General features: G+C 35.3%; 1 protein-coding gene across 1 annotated transcript; it reads left to right on the top strand.

Annotated features, from left to right (window-relative positions):
* Positions 1–9,864: 9,864 nt before the first annotated feature.
* On the top strand, positions 9,865–17,719 carry LOC149518539 (uncharacterized). The gene is given in 4 exon segments (XM_089761589.1): positions 9,865–11,773; positions 11,804–12,709; positions 13,286–15,896; positions 15,899–17,719. Coding segments are annotated over 4 exon segments (6,138 nt in total). The 5' UTR covers positions 9,865–10,144; the 3' UTR covers positions 16,891–17,719.
* The last annotated feature ends 534 nt before the right edge of the window (positions 17,720–18,253 follow it).

Below are 18,253 nucleotides of genomic sequence, written 5' to 3' on the forward strand. Positions count from 1 at the left end.
ATCAGGCTACGGACCATTTTTTTTAAATGATTTTTTGAATTTGCATCCTACCATAAGGAAGTAATTAATTTTTAAATAACAATGACTAGATTCATGCTTTAGTTTTCACCGGATACATATATCTTAATGTTACATTTGTCTTTAAATACTTGAATGTGAATAATACATAATACTTGAAATATTGGTCATATTAAGTTTATAAAGCGAGAGTAAAAATGGTGTATTGAATTTATTTTTATTTAAAAATATATGTTACTTACCAACAACAAACTGTAACCAAGAGGCATATAACTTAAATACCACATTAATCCTTTAGTTACTAATAAAAAAAAATTATGATAAAGAAAAATTACAAAATTATAGTTAAGCAAATTATAAGTTCTAAGATTAAAGGAAAAACGAAATTCCATTAACTCTTTAAACAAACAAGTACACCATCCGTGGAGATAGCACTTTCACGTCAATGCTAAGTCTTCATTTTTAATTTCAATTATTAAAATTTAAAATTTTAAAATATAAAAAAAATCTAATAGAAAATAAATAACTGTTATAAATTATGTACCTTGAAATTCATTTAAGAGAGAACAAAAATCAATACAAACAGACCCTAAAGTGTGCACAACTCGTACTAGTCTGGGCTTTTCTCCATTTGCGCACTAGACGAAGACAAGTACACGGTTGACATTGACCAACGTTAGATTCCACCTAAAATATCACCGTCAGATTGTCCAGCTCTAGCGTTTTAACGGTTCTGATTCAATCTCTCCACATGAAACACAATAAAAACCAGCGGCATGTCCCCTAGGAAAGGTAAAGGGCAGGATTTTTCCCACGGAATTCGTATTACAACTCTGACGACAAAGGAAAGGGCAGCCCTGGGTTTTGCTGTTGAATCACACTGGTCTGGTGCACATGAGTGGCTGGTCTTGACCTAGGTGGGACCGTGGTGCAAATTGCGGCAAGTGGGTCTACAGAAGTGGTGGAGCCCGGGGGTTGGGCTCAACGGTGGGGAGTTTTATAGCCATCAAGTCGAGAGCATCACGTCTGGGGTGAGCTATTCACTGGTTAAGTGGACGGAAGCAGCTCCCTTTCCCCTGATTTTTATTGCCCCCATCCAAAGTTCTTTCGTATTCAGCCTAGCAACTTGTAAATATAAGGCTAATTTCGTCTTTTGGTCTCAATTATTTCTTCTTTGATGTTATTTTACTTGGGTGTTCTAAGTAGGCACCAAAAATTTTTTTCAAAAATACTAATACATCGAATGTCAATTTTTTTTTGTGAAGTTTTTAATTTATCTTTAAATTTTTTATCTAATTATATATATAATTGAAAAATATATTACGCGTTTAAATTCTTTTGAATTTATAATCTTTAAGTATTAATTTTAATGATATGTCAACTGATGAAAGGGATAATTAACATTAAATATCAATTTTAATAGCTTATATATTTAAAAATCATCTTGTATTTATTAAAAATAAATTTTTGAATATTATATTATATTTTTAAAAATTATTTATAAAAAAACATCATAATTATCGAAAATAGATTATTGAAAACCAATGATATTTTTCAAAAATCTATTTTCAAGAGTTGTATTGTTTTTTTGGAAATAGATTTTTGAGAAAATAATATAAGTCTCAAAAATCTAATTTTGACAATACATTAAATTTTTTAAAAATTATATTTAATTATAAATTCTTGATAACAAAAAAAATCAAGATCTCTAATATTAGAGCCATTGAAAAATATCAACTTCGACATATGGGATGTATAATTTCAGTAATAAAAATTTATAATCTTTCAACCAAGCACTATTTGATAAATAATGTTCATAATATTTATCAAATTTTAACAAATATGCATTTGAAAATAAATTGCAAACTATAAAGAAAACTCGTGCAAATGACTATTGCATCATGCGCGATGAGACAATCATGTTTTGTTGCATACGGTGCGACAGTCAATTTACACTAACATTTTTTCACACTTAGTAATTTCTCTCAAATACATATATATTAAAATTGTAAAAATATCACAAACGTTATTGAATGATAATGTCTCGTAAGCAAAAAATTAAAGGTCTCTATTAGCAAATTTTTCATGCTTAGAAAATAAAAAACTTTGAACTTCTTCAATATAAAGATCCAAGAAGTCTCAACTCTTCTCGAATATGTATTTTCAATAAAATTAACGATTTTTTGAAAAGATATATTTAAAAGACTTTAAAACTTATCGAAAATTGATATTCGAGAATTTTTATAGCTTATTGAATATCAATTTTCAAAAAATTTCAAAATCTCTTGAATATTTATTTTTGAAAAATTCAATGTTAAGAACTAAAGAGAGAAAGGGTATGAACGAAAAATACCAAAATGAAGGATGGAATGCATTTAATAAATATGAAAAAATGAATTTTAAATTTGAAATATATATAAAAATAAAATGTATATAACATTAAGTGAAGTGCATTTAGAATTTCCCTTTACTTTTCTTAATTGTCAGCTTCGTACGTAAAAGATATTTTTTTAATGGAAAATTGAAGCATTAAAAGTTGGTAAATTAAAAGTTATCTTTGGTCAAAATTTAGTTTTAATCTAATTAATTGATTGAATTTTTTAAATTTAATTAATCAATTGATCATTCAATTAATTTTAATAAATTATTAAAAATAATTTTAAAATTTTTTATTTTTCATAAATTCAAAAGCTAAATTAAACAAAATTTAAACAAAAAACTAAAAATATATAAAATACATTACCTTTATATAAAAAAATCTTTTAATTTATACGTTTTAATTATCAAAATTAATTTTTATTCGATCATTTTTAATAAGGAAATTTAGAAACTTCACTTAAATATATATATGTTTTTATTTTCAAAATTAATTTTTATTTGATCATTTTTAATAAAAAAATTTATGAACTTTATATAAGTCTTACCTCATTTTTACGTAGCCAAGCAAATTTGGTACCAATGCTTTTTTATTTTTTATAATACAAATAGGGATGTCTTCAGGTTTTATCTACACTTAATTTTTTTTCGTGAAGATTTTAGAAGTATTTATATTAATAATTTAGAGTATCTGAGATTTTACTTTGAAAGCGCTTTCACAAAAATTGAACCATATATACTTAAAAAAATTCATGCTCTAATGTACCAAAATGATTATAAGCTAGAACCCAGTTCTTAAGTTGAAAAAGGAAAGGAATTTGTATACACATCCATGAAACTGACTGAAATTCAAACAAACTCAGATAACCAAATAAGGACACCCAAATGATCAAAATGTCCAAAACTCTTGACAAATTAGGAAACAAGTCTCAACCATTACACATCCATTTGCATATATAAATAAGGCTGTTGAAAAGCACTAAAGATTAGGAGAGATCAAATAAAATCTTTCTTGCATTGATTGGATTTGGACCACCATGGAAGAGCCGAGAAAGAGAGATATGAAGTTCATTGGAACCAGTTTGCCCGTGTGTGTCATCATCATATAAATTTCAGCCTCACCCTTCTTTTCCACAGTTTGAAATATCAACTTGGTTTCATGATCATCCACCCTCCAATCAAAATGAGAAAATCTACCCTGGTAGGGCACATTGCTTGTACTTGTCATGCGTTTTTTTAAAATGTCGTTACTTGCAAAAATAATTGACGAACAGTTATGATATAATCAATTTTCTTTCTTCTTCTTCTTCTTCTTCTTCTTCTTTTCCTTTTTTATTTGTTTGTTATGATAACAGAAGCCTTACAATCCTTTGTTGGCGCCCTATGCATAATGCATGATCAAAGCTCGATCCCGGATACTTTAATTTTGTAAATCCAATAAAAATCTTTGACTTACTCTTTCTTGAGATCTTGCTTATATATGTTCTAAAAAAAATGGCATTATTTTTTTATCCATTAATTAATTGTAACCTTCCAAAGTGAGAAGTAAATCTCAAATAATCAATTCAATTAAATTTTAAAATTTCAACTTTGACATGCTATAATAATTAAGTGTTGTATCTATATTTGTAGATACCGATTTTGTCCGGGTCTACCATTTTATTAATAAACAAAACAAAAAAACAAAATAAACAAACAAAAGAAACAGAATAAGATAGAAGTCAGGGAGTTGGTACGGCGCCGCTGTCGCCAGCCCCCGACCAACTACCCTACCAGCCCCCCGACCAGCCTCCTGACCAGTCACCCTACAGCCACCAACCAACTACCTTACAGAAACCTAGATTCCCCTAATTGAAGCCTTTAAAAATCTCCAGCCATTTCCTTTTCGAAAAAAAAAAAAGAAAAAAAAGAGCTGGCTGAAATCCCCTTCAATCTCCCTCTGAAATCCCCTTCAATCTCCCTCTGGAATCCCCATTCAACCCCAGACAGACCCCATTCCTACGCGTAAAAAACTCAGTTTCACGCAACCCCCCAAAGCACCCAAACCGAAAACAGATCTACACAAAACAAAAAAAAACAACACAGTCCTCCCCGCAGGGAGGAACCCAGCGCCGAAGCTACCTGCAAAAGCAAAGAAAATTGCATCAATCTTGTTTCAACAAAACAAACGAAAAAAGTCTTGAAAACAGAAACTTTGAACCTCGATCTACGCTGATCGGGGCTGCTTCCGGTGAAAAGGAGACCGGATCTGGAAAGAGGGCATCTCGAGGAGTCTTCGTGACCTTCTAACCATTTTTCGATCACCGGCGACCACCGCCGACGGTGGAACAGGCGGCGGCCGACAAGGCGATCCGACGGCCGGACGGCGATCGGCCGAACCCCTCCCCCAGAGCTCTCTCTCTCATTTTTTTTCTGAAAACAGGACCAAATGAACAAAAAAAAATTTTTCAAGTTATTTATAGAAAAAATTAAAAGCAAAACGACGTCGTTTTGGGCATAGGGCCAAAACGACACCGTTTCAGTTAAGGAGGATCCGCGCGTCCACCCGCGACCCGACCCTGGGTCCGCGCACCCGACCCGCGACCCGTTTCCTTCATCAGCATCTAACCGGTCTGACTGGACCAGAACCGAACCGCCCAGACCGAACCGAACCGGAACCGAACCGCCCAGACCGAACCGAACCGGTACTGGACCGTCCAGACCGAACCGAACCGTCGAACCAAACCGGGCGTTGACCGGACCGTTGACCGGTCCGGTTCAGGTAAAAAAATTTTTTTATATTTTTTACTTTTTATTTTATTAATATTTATGTATGTTAAAATGTTTATATTTGTTAAACTAATTGATGAAATTGTAGTTAAATTTTTTTATTTTTAAGATAAACTTTAAAAACAATTATATAAAAATAAATTTAATAATAATACTAAAGTGATAAAAAATGAAAGAAAAGAAAATTTTTATCCGACGATGAGATTTAAAGGTATTCCGAGTAGTGATGCCTACGAAATCTCTAAGTGAGAAGATTTTTTTAAATACTACCAGCGTATTGGAGTATTTATAAAAAAAATTTTCAATACAGTAAAGATTTTCTTTTTTAAGAATAATAAATAAAAATTGATGAATATATTAAAAATATAAGTAATAAAATAGGAAGAAAAAAATTTAATCCAATGATGAGATTCTAAAAGTATTCCGAGTAGAGATGCTTTAAGAAATCTCTAGGTGAGAAGATTTTTTTAAAATATTACCAGCGTATTGGAATATTTATAGAAATTTTTCAATATGATTAAATTCCTTTTTTTCTTCAAAATTTTAATTAAAATTAATAAAATAATTAATAAATTTTTGAATGAGAATAAAATGTGTGCATAAACATGAAAATATTTTGCATGGCATGCATGACATAATTTCTTACGAAAAGTAAATTTAGACCTCCAAAGATGAGATTCTAAAAGTATTCCGAGTAGAGATGCTTTAAGAAATCTCTAGGTGAGAAAGAATTCTTTTAATGTTACCAACGTACTGAAACATTTTAAGAATTATTTCAATAAAAAGGTTTTAATTTATTTTTCTCGAGAATAAATTTTTTTAACATGACATTTTCTTACGAAAAATAAATTCGAGCCTCCAAAGATGAGATTCTAAAAGTATTCCGAGTAGAGATGCTTTAAGAAATCTCTAGGTGAGAAAGAGTTCTTTTAATGTTACCAACGTACTGGAACATTTTAAGAATTATTTCAATAAAAAGGTTTTGATTTATTTTCTCAAGAATAATTTTTAATAAATAAAAATCAAGAAAATTATTTTTTTAATATTGAAAATAAGACTGTTTGTATTAAAATCAAAGGATAACACGTTGTTAATTGGTACCGTTTTTAACGGGCGTTGTGGGGGTGCTAATCCTTCCTCACGCGTAACCGACTCCCGAACTCAGACTGTTTCGCAGACCGTAAAATTATCTTTTTAATAAATTTTAATTAATTTTAAGATTTCATTAAAAAGGTATGTTTTAATAGGTGGCCAATCGCACCTAGCCAAAAAAGATTGGTGGCGACTCCGTTTTTTTTATTTCGTTTCCAAATTCGTCGGGCGGACGCAAAACCGTTACGACAGCTTGGCGACTCCACTGGGGACGCATTTTGTTTTTGAGAGTCAAGCCAAAATTAACTACTTGTTATCCTTAAATTTTGATTTAAATAGTCTTAATCAAATTCTTAATTTTTTATTCTTCATTTTTAGTAAAACAAAACAAAACCAAACAAATCAAAAATAAAAAGCAAAAAAATTCACACACATTTCTCTTATTATGCCTCTTATGTTTTATTTTTTGTATATATATTGCTTTCAATAAATTAGGATATATTTGCACACAATGGCACGATGCATCTCATACATGAGCTCTATACCCGGGCTTCGTCCTTTATAGAAGGAAGTAAAGTACCTATTGCTCTCGTGAGGTGATAACCTCCGCAATGGCAAGCGAAATACTTCCACTCGAATTGAACCCTTTCCGTTAGTAGCCTGTAATGGGTGAGGATCGGGATGCCTTACTAGTTCAATATGGACGACAGTGAGGAACAATTTGGGAACCTTTAGACCCTGTCAATCCAAACCCAGCATATAATAAGCCTAGGAAACCAGCCTTATGTAGAGCTCCATCCACTTTCTTGTAAAAAATATCCAAGAATAAAAGTTGTGTATAATACAAAACAAAACAAAACAAACAAAAAAATCTCTAAAAAAAAAAAAACAAATTTTTTTAAAAATCACATCCTCACACTAACTCAATTTTGTTACATTAATCATATCATACAGTTTTGCATCGAGATATTTGCTCAAGGACATTTCTCCCAAGAAGTTTTCATGGATCCCATAGAACTACAGATTTGCTCATCCTCAGTCAGTGTGCCATGTGAGTCGTATAATGAAGTACATGTTTGGTCGAAAGAGGCTCAACAAAAGAACGGAGATTGTTTGCATACCAGTTATATGTCTGAGTTACCCGAAAAAGTGCATTTAGATCTCACACAGAATGATTTAAAAGAGTTAGCTGCTATCTGGGGTCAGTTAAGTGAAGGAAGAAAAGAAAGCTTTTGCAAAAAGTATGGGCAGATTGCATCTCTCATTTCAGTAGTGGTTGATGAACAGCTGGTCAAAGCAGCTATACAGTTTTGGGATCCATCCTATAGATGCTTCACTTTTAATCAGAAAGATTTGGTGCCAACCATCGAGGAGTATTCGATTTTGCTCGGGATAGAATTACAATGTCCAGATAAAGTATTTACCCGAAAGCCAAAATTAGGTTATCGTAAAAAGTTAGCCAAGCTTATGGAGGTTAAAGTAGAAACCATTGATTCCTTTGTGAAGTCTAAAGGTAAACATCTCGGCATTCGTTGGGACTTTCTTCGAAATTTCATTCAGGAGCATTTGGATAATGATCAAGGTAGGGATGTGTTTGCTCTAGCATTGTATGGCATGGTAATCTTTCCAAAGACTTTGGGTTACATTGAGATAACTGTGGTAGACTTTTTCGAGCAAATTAAAACCCAAACAATTAATCTCGCTCCAGCAGTCTTAGCCGAAACCATCAGGTCATTGAATTTTTGTCGACGAAATGGGAAAGGTCGATTCATAGGATGTGCATCTCTATTATACGTATGGGTTAGAAGTCATTTCAAATGTGGGAAAAGTGCATTTTCGAAACCATATCTTCGAAATAAAGCACCACTCGAAGAGTTTTGCAAAAGCCAATGGCCGACATTAAAGACTAAGGAAGAATGGGTCCTTTTCTTACAAAGGATTACTGGGGATGAAATCGAATGGATGGTGCCTTGGATGCCTCGTGTGCCCTTGTTGTATCGTGGAGGAAATGAGCCATGGATTCCGTTATTAGGGCTATGGGGTGTTGTAAGTTATGCTCCATTGATGGCACTTAGGCAATTTGGTGCAAAACAGTTTGTTCCTGCTACTCATGGCCTGGTCCAAGTAGAATTCATTTATGGGGAATCAAATCCATCAAGAACTTCGGAGCAGTTGATCCAAGCATGGAAGAGAACACAAAGAATGAGGTTAGGGCCTCTCATCGATAAAGTCACTTCTGATTATCAGCTTTGGAAAGCAATGCGGCCTAGAGACATAGTACTCCCTCCTGATGATAGCTCATATCAATTGGTTAATCTTTCAGAAGAGGTGCAATTATCAGAAGTTGAGCTTGTTAAGAAAGAATTAGAAGCTGAAAAAGAAGAAATAAGAAGAGAAAATTTGAGACTTCGTGAAAAAGTAGGGCAATTAAGATATGAAGCGGAGATACAAGGGAGCATATTAGAAAAAGTCATAAAAGAGCGAGATTTGGCTAATAGTGACTTGAAAGATCTACATCAAGAAAATAAGAGGTTACTAGTTACCAAGTCTTACCTTGGCCGACAACGTGAAATGGATAAGCTCCGAGAGGGAATAAACCAATGGAAGGGCAAAGCTCAAGAAAAGCAAGAGGAGACCACCAGAATTTCTCAAGAATGTCAGAATTGGAAGGGATTATACTCTACAACCTCAGCAAGATTGGTGGAATGCCAAAATGAAAAGAAAAGATTAAAAGTCATGCTCGCAGAAGAAAGAAAAAAGCACTTCGAAGTATTGAATGAAAAAGAATCGCTTCACCAGGTGATCCAAGGGTTAGAGCTACAACTGCAAGACCACAAAAGTCATATTTCAGCAATGATAGATGAGTGGCATAGAAGGGAAAAAGATTGGATCTTCACATGTGATTCAGAAAGGGATGCTCATATGAGATGGAAGGCAGAAAGTTTAGGGAGGCAACAGTACATAAAGCACTTGACTAATCAAGTTTGCAAGGCAGTGAGGAAAGCATGGGAGATGGTTGAAAAGGTAGAAGCATTAAGAAGAGAAGTCAATCCCATAGGAGAATATGGACAGTGCCTAGTGAACTTTCTAGATGAGGTGAAGGACCATTATGAGCAAGTCAAATGCTTTTATGGATATAACTCTAGGATTATAAATCCTATGTAATAAAAGTTGTATGAGATCAATAAAAATTTCTAATGTTGAAATTCGTTCAAGAACAAATATCTCTCACTTGCATTCATGCATCATATACATCATTTTTCATAAAGTAAAATTTTTAACACATAGCATTCTAATTTTATTTTTTTCTTTTCTTTTTCAAAATAAAAAAATTTTATGGTAATAAAGGTTCAAGAATAGCTCGCCCATCAAAAATTTCGGCCCAACCTACTCGTCATTCATACAATACCAGGACACAGACAAGAATCATGGAGCAAGAACAGGCCAGTCGATTTGAGAGAATTGAAAAAGCTCAAGAAGAACTAAAAGGAGATCTTAGTATAATAATGGATATGCTCAAGAAACTTGACAAAGGAAAAACAGTGGAAGAAAATCCTAGCTTTCAAGAACAATCGCCAGATATGGTAGATCCTGTCTATCCTCCAGGATTTGAGCCACGACTGAAACAACCTTCACAAGGAACTAGAGTACCAATTTTTACTCCTGGTGGATATCCTAATCCTTATCCAGGAATGACATCCACACCTGCTCCAGGACAATTTCAGAATTTTGTTAATCCCATTATGATGGAAAAACCACCTGAGCCAATCTTAGTTCCTGATTTAGATGATCCCAAGGAAAGAGAAAAGCTAGGGATGCAGACACCTGAAAAAGTAGAAGATACCAGTGCCCGAGAGAAGATGAAGATAGGCTTAGGGCTGTAGAGGGAATGAATTTTTATGGCTCCACAGATGCAGCTGATCTTTGTTTAGTTCCAGATGTGGTAATTCCACCTAAATTCAAGGTCCCTGAATTTGAAAAATATGATGGTACAAAATGCCCAATGACCCATATCACCATGTATTGTCGAAAGATGGCAGCATATGCTCGAGATGAGAAGTTGTTAATGCACATATTTCAAGATAGTCTTACGGGTTCTGCAGCTAGGTGGTATGTCCAGCTAGATAGGACTCATATTCGTTCTTGGCAAGAGCTTACAAAGGCATTCCTTACACAATATCGGCATGTCACGGATATGGTTCCAGATCGTCTGTCTCTTCAAAGCATGGAAAAGAAAGTAACTGAAAACTTTAAGGAGTATGCACAAAGATGGAGAGACGTGGCTGCACAAGTTCAACCCCCTCTCACTGAGAAAGAAACAACTGTTTTATTTGTGAATACCTTGAAAGCACCGTATTATGAAAGATTGATAGGTAATGCAACCAAGAATTTTGTCGATATGGTGATATCCGGTGAGATCATTGAAAATGCCATAAAAAATGGTAAGCTCGATGCGGGAGAGACAAGTGGAGTAAAGAAAGGTGGAGCTCCTAGAAAGAAGGAGAATGAAGCTCCAGCAGTGAACTATATGGGGCAACAATTCAGAGGTTTCACACCTTATCCTACACCAGTATACCAGACCCATTACCCTTCTGTAAACCATGTTACATCCATCCCTCATTCACATCAACCATACCAGTCATTACCACAACCAGCTTATTCACCTCATTTTCAACCATCCTTTCGAACACCCACTTATTCCTATAACCGTCCTGTTGTACCTACAAGACCAGACTGGAGACCTAATAGTAGTCCACGAGCCCCAAGAAATATCCAAGAAAAATTCACTTTCGATCCCATTCCCATGACATATACAGATCTGTATCCTCAACTTGTTGAGAAACATCTGCTTGCTCCTGTTATCATTGAACCTATGAAACCTCCGTTTCCCAAATGGTATGACCCCAATGCACATTGTGATTATCATTATGGGAATCCAGGTCATTCCACTGAGAACTGTACTGCTTTGAAGCGTAAAGTGCAGGGGTTAATCAATGAAGGAGTATTAAATTTTGATACCAGCCAACAAAGGACTCCAAATGTCAATGGAAACCCTCTACCAAATCATACCAAACCATCAATAAATGCTTTGATTGATGGGCAAACAAGTTATGTGAAAAGAAGAATAGAGGAGGTGAAAACTCCTATGGCTAAGGTGTTCGAAGTATTGGTCAAAACTGACATGTTGAAGCCAATAGAACCTCAAAATTACTCTGAAATGATAAACTCAACTGAAAGCTGCACTTATCACAGAGATGTTCTGGGGCATTCTATCGAGAATTGTCACCAATTTCGTCAAGAGGTGCAAAAATTGATGGATGAAGGTCGAATAGAGTTTTACCAAGAGAGAGAAGAGTTGGTGAAAGTGTCTACCATTGATTCAAAGAATAAGTTTGGGCGTAGACCAGTAACTATCTATTATGATGAGAAGCCAACATCGAAGCTAGAAAAACTCGTCTCTCGACCAGTGGTGACAATTAAAGTTCCTGCCCCTTTTTCATATCAGAATGATAAAGCAGTACCTTAGAAGTACGATTATGGTGTCGTAGTCAACCCAGATACTGCTAATATAACGGGTGTAGGAGGCATAAACCGAAGTGGCAGGTGCTATACCCCAGAGGCTCTAGAAAAAGCTAGAAAGGAGAAAGCCAAGGTAGGGGAAGAAAATGAAAGTCAGAGTGATCTTGATGCAACACCAGAAAAAGAATGTCAGAAGCCAGTATCTGAGAGTGAAGCAGGTGAATTTTTGAAGCTAATAAAACATAGTGAGTATAGCGTGGTAGAACAGCTTAACAAGATGCCAGCTAGAATTTCGCTATTGTCATTATTGCTCAATTCAGAGTCACACCGTAATGCTTTACTGAAGGTGCTAAATCAAGCATATGTGTCTCACAATGCTTCTGTTGAATATGTGGAACAGCTTGTTGGTAATCTAACGATTTCAAACTATATCTCTTTCAATGATGAAGAGATTCCTCCTGAGGGTAGAGGAAGTATCAGGGCTCTTCACATTACTGTGAAATGTAAAAGTCATATAATGGCTAAGGTTTTGATTGATAATGGCTCATCCATCAATGTTATGCCTGCGGCTACTCTGACAAAACTCCCTGTTGATGGATCTTATATGAAATCTAGTCATATGATAGTGAGAGCTTTTGATGGAACCAGAAGAGAAGTGTTGGGAGATATAGAAGTGCCACTGCAGATTGGCCCATGTACTTTCAACGTGAAATTTCAAGTCATGGACATCTCTCCTTCATATAGTTGTTTATTGGGTAGACCGTGGATCCATATGGCAGGTGCTGTCCCATCCTCATTACATCAAAAAGTCAAATTCATTGTTGAAGGGAAGCTAACATGTGTGGCAGGAGAAGAAGATTTATTGGTAACTCAACCGATAAATACTCCTTATGTGGAATCGGCAGATGAAGCTTTAGAATGCTCTTATAGATCTTTCGAGATCACCAATGCAACATATATAGTTGAAGGATCTAAATTGTATTCGCCACACTTATCTACGACTACTAAAATGGTAGTCAGACAGCTTACCAAGATGGGATGGCAACCTAAAGCCGGACTTGGGAAGAACCTGCAAGGAATCACGAAGCCATCGGCCATATATGAAAAGAGAGACAGGTTTGGCTTGGGATATAAGCCAACAAGAGGGGAGAATGGGGAATGAGAAAAGATATAAAAGGATAGCTAATCTTAAGGGATATGAACCAGAGTCAGAACCCATAGTCATTCCATATCTCTATGATTCTTTTCACTCGGGAGGATACATTTATTCAGATTTACCGGGAGCCTCAAGTGCAGGATTCATAGAAAAATTTTCAGAGCTGGCCATTCAAATGGTGGATGGAGAAAAGAAGAGTCAAAGTGAAGAGCTGTTCGTGTACCCTTGTCCTTCAGATTTTGAGCTGGATAATTGGAAAGTTACGGAGCTGCCTATTGTTTTTAAAGCTTTGGAAAAGTAATGTGAAACTTTAAATCCCTAATTACTTTCTACGAGTATTAGGAGATCTTTTATGGTGTGTTTATGTTTGTCATTTTAATAAAAGACTTAGAAGATGCATCCACATTTCTTCTATTATCTTCATTTTACCTTTCATTCTTTTCTTTCCTACATTTTCTTGCCATTCCATTTTTGTGTGCCAATATTTTCTTCATCTTACCCTTTTGCAGGGTCCCAAACAATGAACATGAAGATAATCATGGCAATAATCTCGGATTTGATTTTGAAAATTTAATTCATGTTGATGAACTTGATAATGAGGAAGATTCAGATAACTACACACTGCCTCTTGATTTGTTAAAATTAATAGAACATGAAGATAAGCCAATTGAACCCCACCAAGAAATTACTGAATCAGTAAATTTGGGAGATGGTGAGAATAAAAGGGAGGTCAAAATTGGTACATCTCTTTTACCAGTTGAAAGAAAGAAGCTAGAAGAGTTACTCCGAGAATATGTAGATGTGTTCGCGTGGACTTACCAGGATATGCCAGGACTCAGCACTGATATTGTAGAGCACAAGTTACCTTTAAAACCAGGATGTAAGCCGATGCAGCAAAAGCTAAGGCGCATGAAACCAGAGATGCTACTGAAAATTAAAGAGGAAGTGAAGAAACAATTCGATGCTGGATTTTTAGAAGTGGCAAAATATCCTGAATGGGTAGCCAACATAGTGCCAGTTCCTAAGAAGGATGGAAAAGTGAGAATGTGTGTCGATTATCGAGATCTAAATAGAGCAAGTCCCAAGGATAACTTTCCTTTACCTCACATCGATACTCTAGTGGATAATACTGCTAGGCACTTCACATTTTCCTTTATGGATGGTTTCTCAGGCTATAATCAGATCAAGATGGCTCGAGATGATATGGAGAAAACTACATTTGTGACCATGTGGGGAACATTCTGTTACAAAGTCATGCCTTTTGGGTTGAAAAATGCTGGTGCTACTTATCAAAGAGCAATGGTGACTCTTTTTCATGACATGATGCATAAAGAGATAGAAGTGTATGTGGATGATATGATTGTAAAATCTCGTGAAGGAGAGGATCATATAGTCAATCTCAAAAAGCTGTTCGACAGGTTGAGAAGATTTCAGTTGAAGTTGAATCCTGCCAAATGTACATTTGGAGCCAAATCAGGAAAACTATTGGGCTTTGTAGTCAGTGAAAAAGGAATCGAAGTGGACCCGGATAAGATACAAGCCATCCAAAACTTATCTCCTCCTCATACTTCAAAAGAAGTGCGAGGCTTCTTAGGGAGATTAAATTATATTGTTTGCTTCATCTCTCAACTCACTTATAAGTGTGATCCTATTTTCAAGCTTCTCAGAAAACATGATCCTGGAGAATGAAATGATGAGTGCCAAGAAGCTTTTGATAAGATCAAAGAATACTTGTCAAATCCACCTGTGTTGGTGCCACCAATGCCAAGAAAACCTTTGATTTTGTACTTAACAGTGCATAAAAATTCAATGGGATGTGTGCTGGGGCAAAGAGATGAAACTGATAAGAAAGAACGAGCAATTTACTACTTGAGTAAGAAGTTCACTGATTATGAGTCAAAGTATTCACCATTAGAGAAAATGTGTTGTGCATTAACCTGGACAGCTCGAAGGCTTAGACAATACATGCTTTATCACACTACTTGGCTCATAGCAAAACTGGATCCTATTAAGTATATCTTCGAAAAGCCCTCATTGATAGGAAGAATAGCACGGTGGCAAGTTATGCTTTCAGAATATGATATCATTTATGTGGCTCAAAAAGCTATTAAAGGGAGTGCAATAGCTGAATTCCTTGCCGATCGTGCAGCCGAAGATTATGAGCCAATGAAATTAGATTTTCCTGATGAGGATGTGATGGCCATTGAAGAAAATAAACCTGTTGAAAAATCATGGAGGATGTATTTTGATGGAGCTGCTAATGCTTTGGGTCATGGTATTGGGGCAATTTTGATATCTCCTGATGGACATTATTACCCCATCACAGCCAGATTAAATTTTAATTGCACAAACAATGTGGCTGAATATGAGGCCTGTGTTATGGGTCTACAAGCAGCAATTGAAAAAAAGATCAAAGTGTTAGATGTGTTTGGAGATTCAGCTTTAGTCATCTATCAGTTACGAGGTGAATGGGAGACAAGAGACTCTAAGCTGATTCAGTACCATAAATATATCTCTGAGTTGGTTAAGCAATTTAAAGAAGTTCAATTTGAGCATCTACCTAGAGAGGAAAACCAAATTGCTGATGCACTGGCTACTCTAGCTGCAATGATCAAAATAGATGCAAATACTGAAATCCAACCCATCAAGCTGGATGTGAAAGATGTTCCAGCACATTGCTCAGGTGTTGAAAAAGAAATTGATGGGAAGCCATGGTATCATGATATCATGCAATACATTAAAAACCAGCAATACCCAGAACATGCAACTGAAAATGATAAGAGGACTATCAGAAGATTGGCTATGAGTTTCTTCATTGATGGAGATATCCTTTACAAAAGAGGTCGAGATCAAGTGCTCTTAAGATGTGTAAATGCAGCTGAAGCAAAAAAGATTATTGAAGAAGTGCATGATGGAGTTTGTGGGGCACATGCAAATGGTCATATGATGGCTAGACAAATTATGAGGCTGGCTATTATTGGTTGACAATAGAGAGAGACTGTATTGATTATGCTAAGAGATGTCATAAATGTCAGATTTATGCTGACAAGATTCATGCTCCGCCATCAACATTACATGTTCTAGTTCCACCTTGGCCGTTCTCTATGTGGGGCATGGATGTTATTGGTCCCATCACTCCAAAAGCTTCGAATGGGCATAGATTCATTTTTGTAATTATTGATTACTTCACCAAATGGGTAGAAGCTGCATCATATGCTAGCGTGACCCGATCTGTGGTATGTAAGTTCATGAAAAGAGAGATAATATGCAGATATGGACTTCCGGAGACAATTATTTCTGATAATGCCAAAAACTTGAACAACAAAATGATGAATGAAGTATGCACTCAGTTCAAGATCCGTCATCGTAATTCGGTACCATATCGTCCGAAGATGAATGGGGCAGTGGAGGCTGCGAACAAGAATATCAAAAGAATCCTGGAGAAAACGACTGAAACTTACAAAGATTGGCATGAGAAATTGCCTTTTGCCTTGCATGCTTATAGAACATCAGTCAGAACGTCTACTGGAGCCACACCGTTCTCTTTGGTATATGGTATGGAAGCTGTACTACCAGTCGAAGTGGAAATTCCCTCACTTAGAGTCTTGATGGAGGTAGAGTTAGAGGAAGCAGAATGGGTTCGAAATCGCTACGAGCAGTTAAACCTCATCGAAGAGAAAAGATTGTCAGCACTTTGTCATGGTCAATTATATCAAAAGAGGATGATGAGAGCACATGATAAGAAAACTCATCCCCGTTGCTTTAAGGAAGGAGACTTAGTGCTAAAAAGAATCCTTCCAAATCAACATGATAATCGGGGAAAATGGACACCAAATTGGGAAGGCCCGTATGTGGTGAAAAAGGCCTTTTCTGGTGGGGCATTGATTTTGGCAGAAATGGACAGAGGTGATTTGCCTACCCCAATAAATTCAGATGTTGTGAAGAAATATTTTGCTTAAAAAAAAAAAAAGAAAAAAGAAAAAAATGATGACTTATCTAAGCTGAAAACCTGAAAAGGCGGCTTGGATGTGAAATAAAAGCATCATAAAAAAAAAAAAAGAGAGAGAGATCCCACAATGCAGGGGCAAGTGTAGTTTGACGAACTCTGAATGATCAAAGAAATCATCTGATTTAGTTTTAGAGAAAGAATCTGAGAATATTTTGTTCATGATTATCTTATGATCATTCTTTTGACACCTTTGTTTTAACTCAAACACTTTGACATGCACTTGTTATCAGCCATATGAAATACATTATCTTTCCATTGAAAATAATGCCTATCCTTTCCTTTATCCTTATCTAATATTTTTGTCCATCAGAGAAATGTGATTGCATTTTATTTGTTTTGAACTTAAAATGATAAAAAGAAAAACAAACATGAAAGATCTCAGCATTACTTTTAAAGCTGACAAAGGCAAATGAAAAAGGATGAGAAAAGCATGACAAGACATTGATGTTGCAGACTTTTGAAAAAATTATGGTCAGATGTTGATAACAGATTGATCATATGAGAATTCTGATAAAAGAAGCCAAAAGTAAGAGATTTCGAGAACCTTTTTACTACAATGAATGATTTTGATTGCATTACATGCATTGCATTATGAGCGCTCAGTACATGCATCCATGAGAAGTTGTAACAAAGATAGAAATTTTCCATTTTGTAATGAAAAAAACAAGATTTTGGTAAAGACAATGATCAAACAAAGGAATTCAAAAGAGAGAAATTTACTTGTTCAAAGATGAGAACTCAAATTTGAAAAAGATGAGAATTTTAAAGTTGTGGAGCCTCTGTTGAGAGTAACTTTTTCAAGAAGAAATTTTAAAGTTGTTGAGCCTCTGCTGAGAGGAGCTTTTCCAAGATGAGATTTTTAAAGTTGTTGAGCCTCTGCTGAGAGGAGCTTTTCCAAGATGAGAATTTTTAAAGTTGTGGAACCTCTGCTGAGAGGAGCTTTTCAAGATGAGATTTTTTAAAGTTGTGAAACCTCTGCTGAGAGGAGCTTTTCAAGATGAGAATTTTAAAGTTGTGGAGCCTCTGTGGAAAACAGAGGAGCTTTTCCAAGATGAGAATTTTAAAGTTGTTGAGCCTCTACTGAAAATAGAGGAGCTTTTTCAAGATGAGAATTTTAAAGTTGTTGAGCTTTTGCTGAGAGCAGAGGAGCTTTTCCAAAAACAAAAATAAAAAAAAAAAATAAAAAAAATTCACGATCTATTTTCGGACAAAATCATTGTCTTTGTCTTTGCCCTATTACTGATTCTCAGTAATGTGCAAAGAGGGGCAACTGTAGATACCGATTTTGTCCGGGTCTACCATTTTATTAATAA

This window comes from Durio zibethinus, chromosome 6 (assembly GCF_047325235.1).
Source record: "Durio zibethinus cultivar Kanyao isolate XHJ-2024 chromosome 6, ASM4732523v1, whole genome shotgun sequence".
Classification (NCBI taxonomy): Eukaryota; Viridiplantae; Streptophyta; class Magnoliopsida; order Malvales; family Malvaceae; genus Durio; species Durio zibethinus.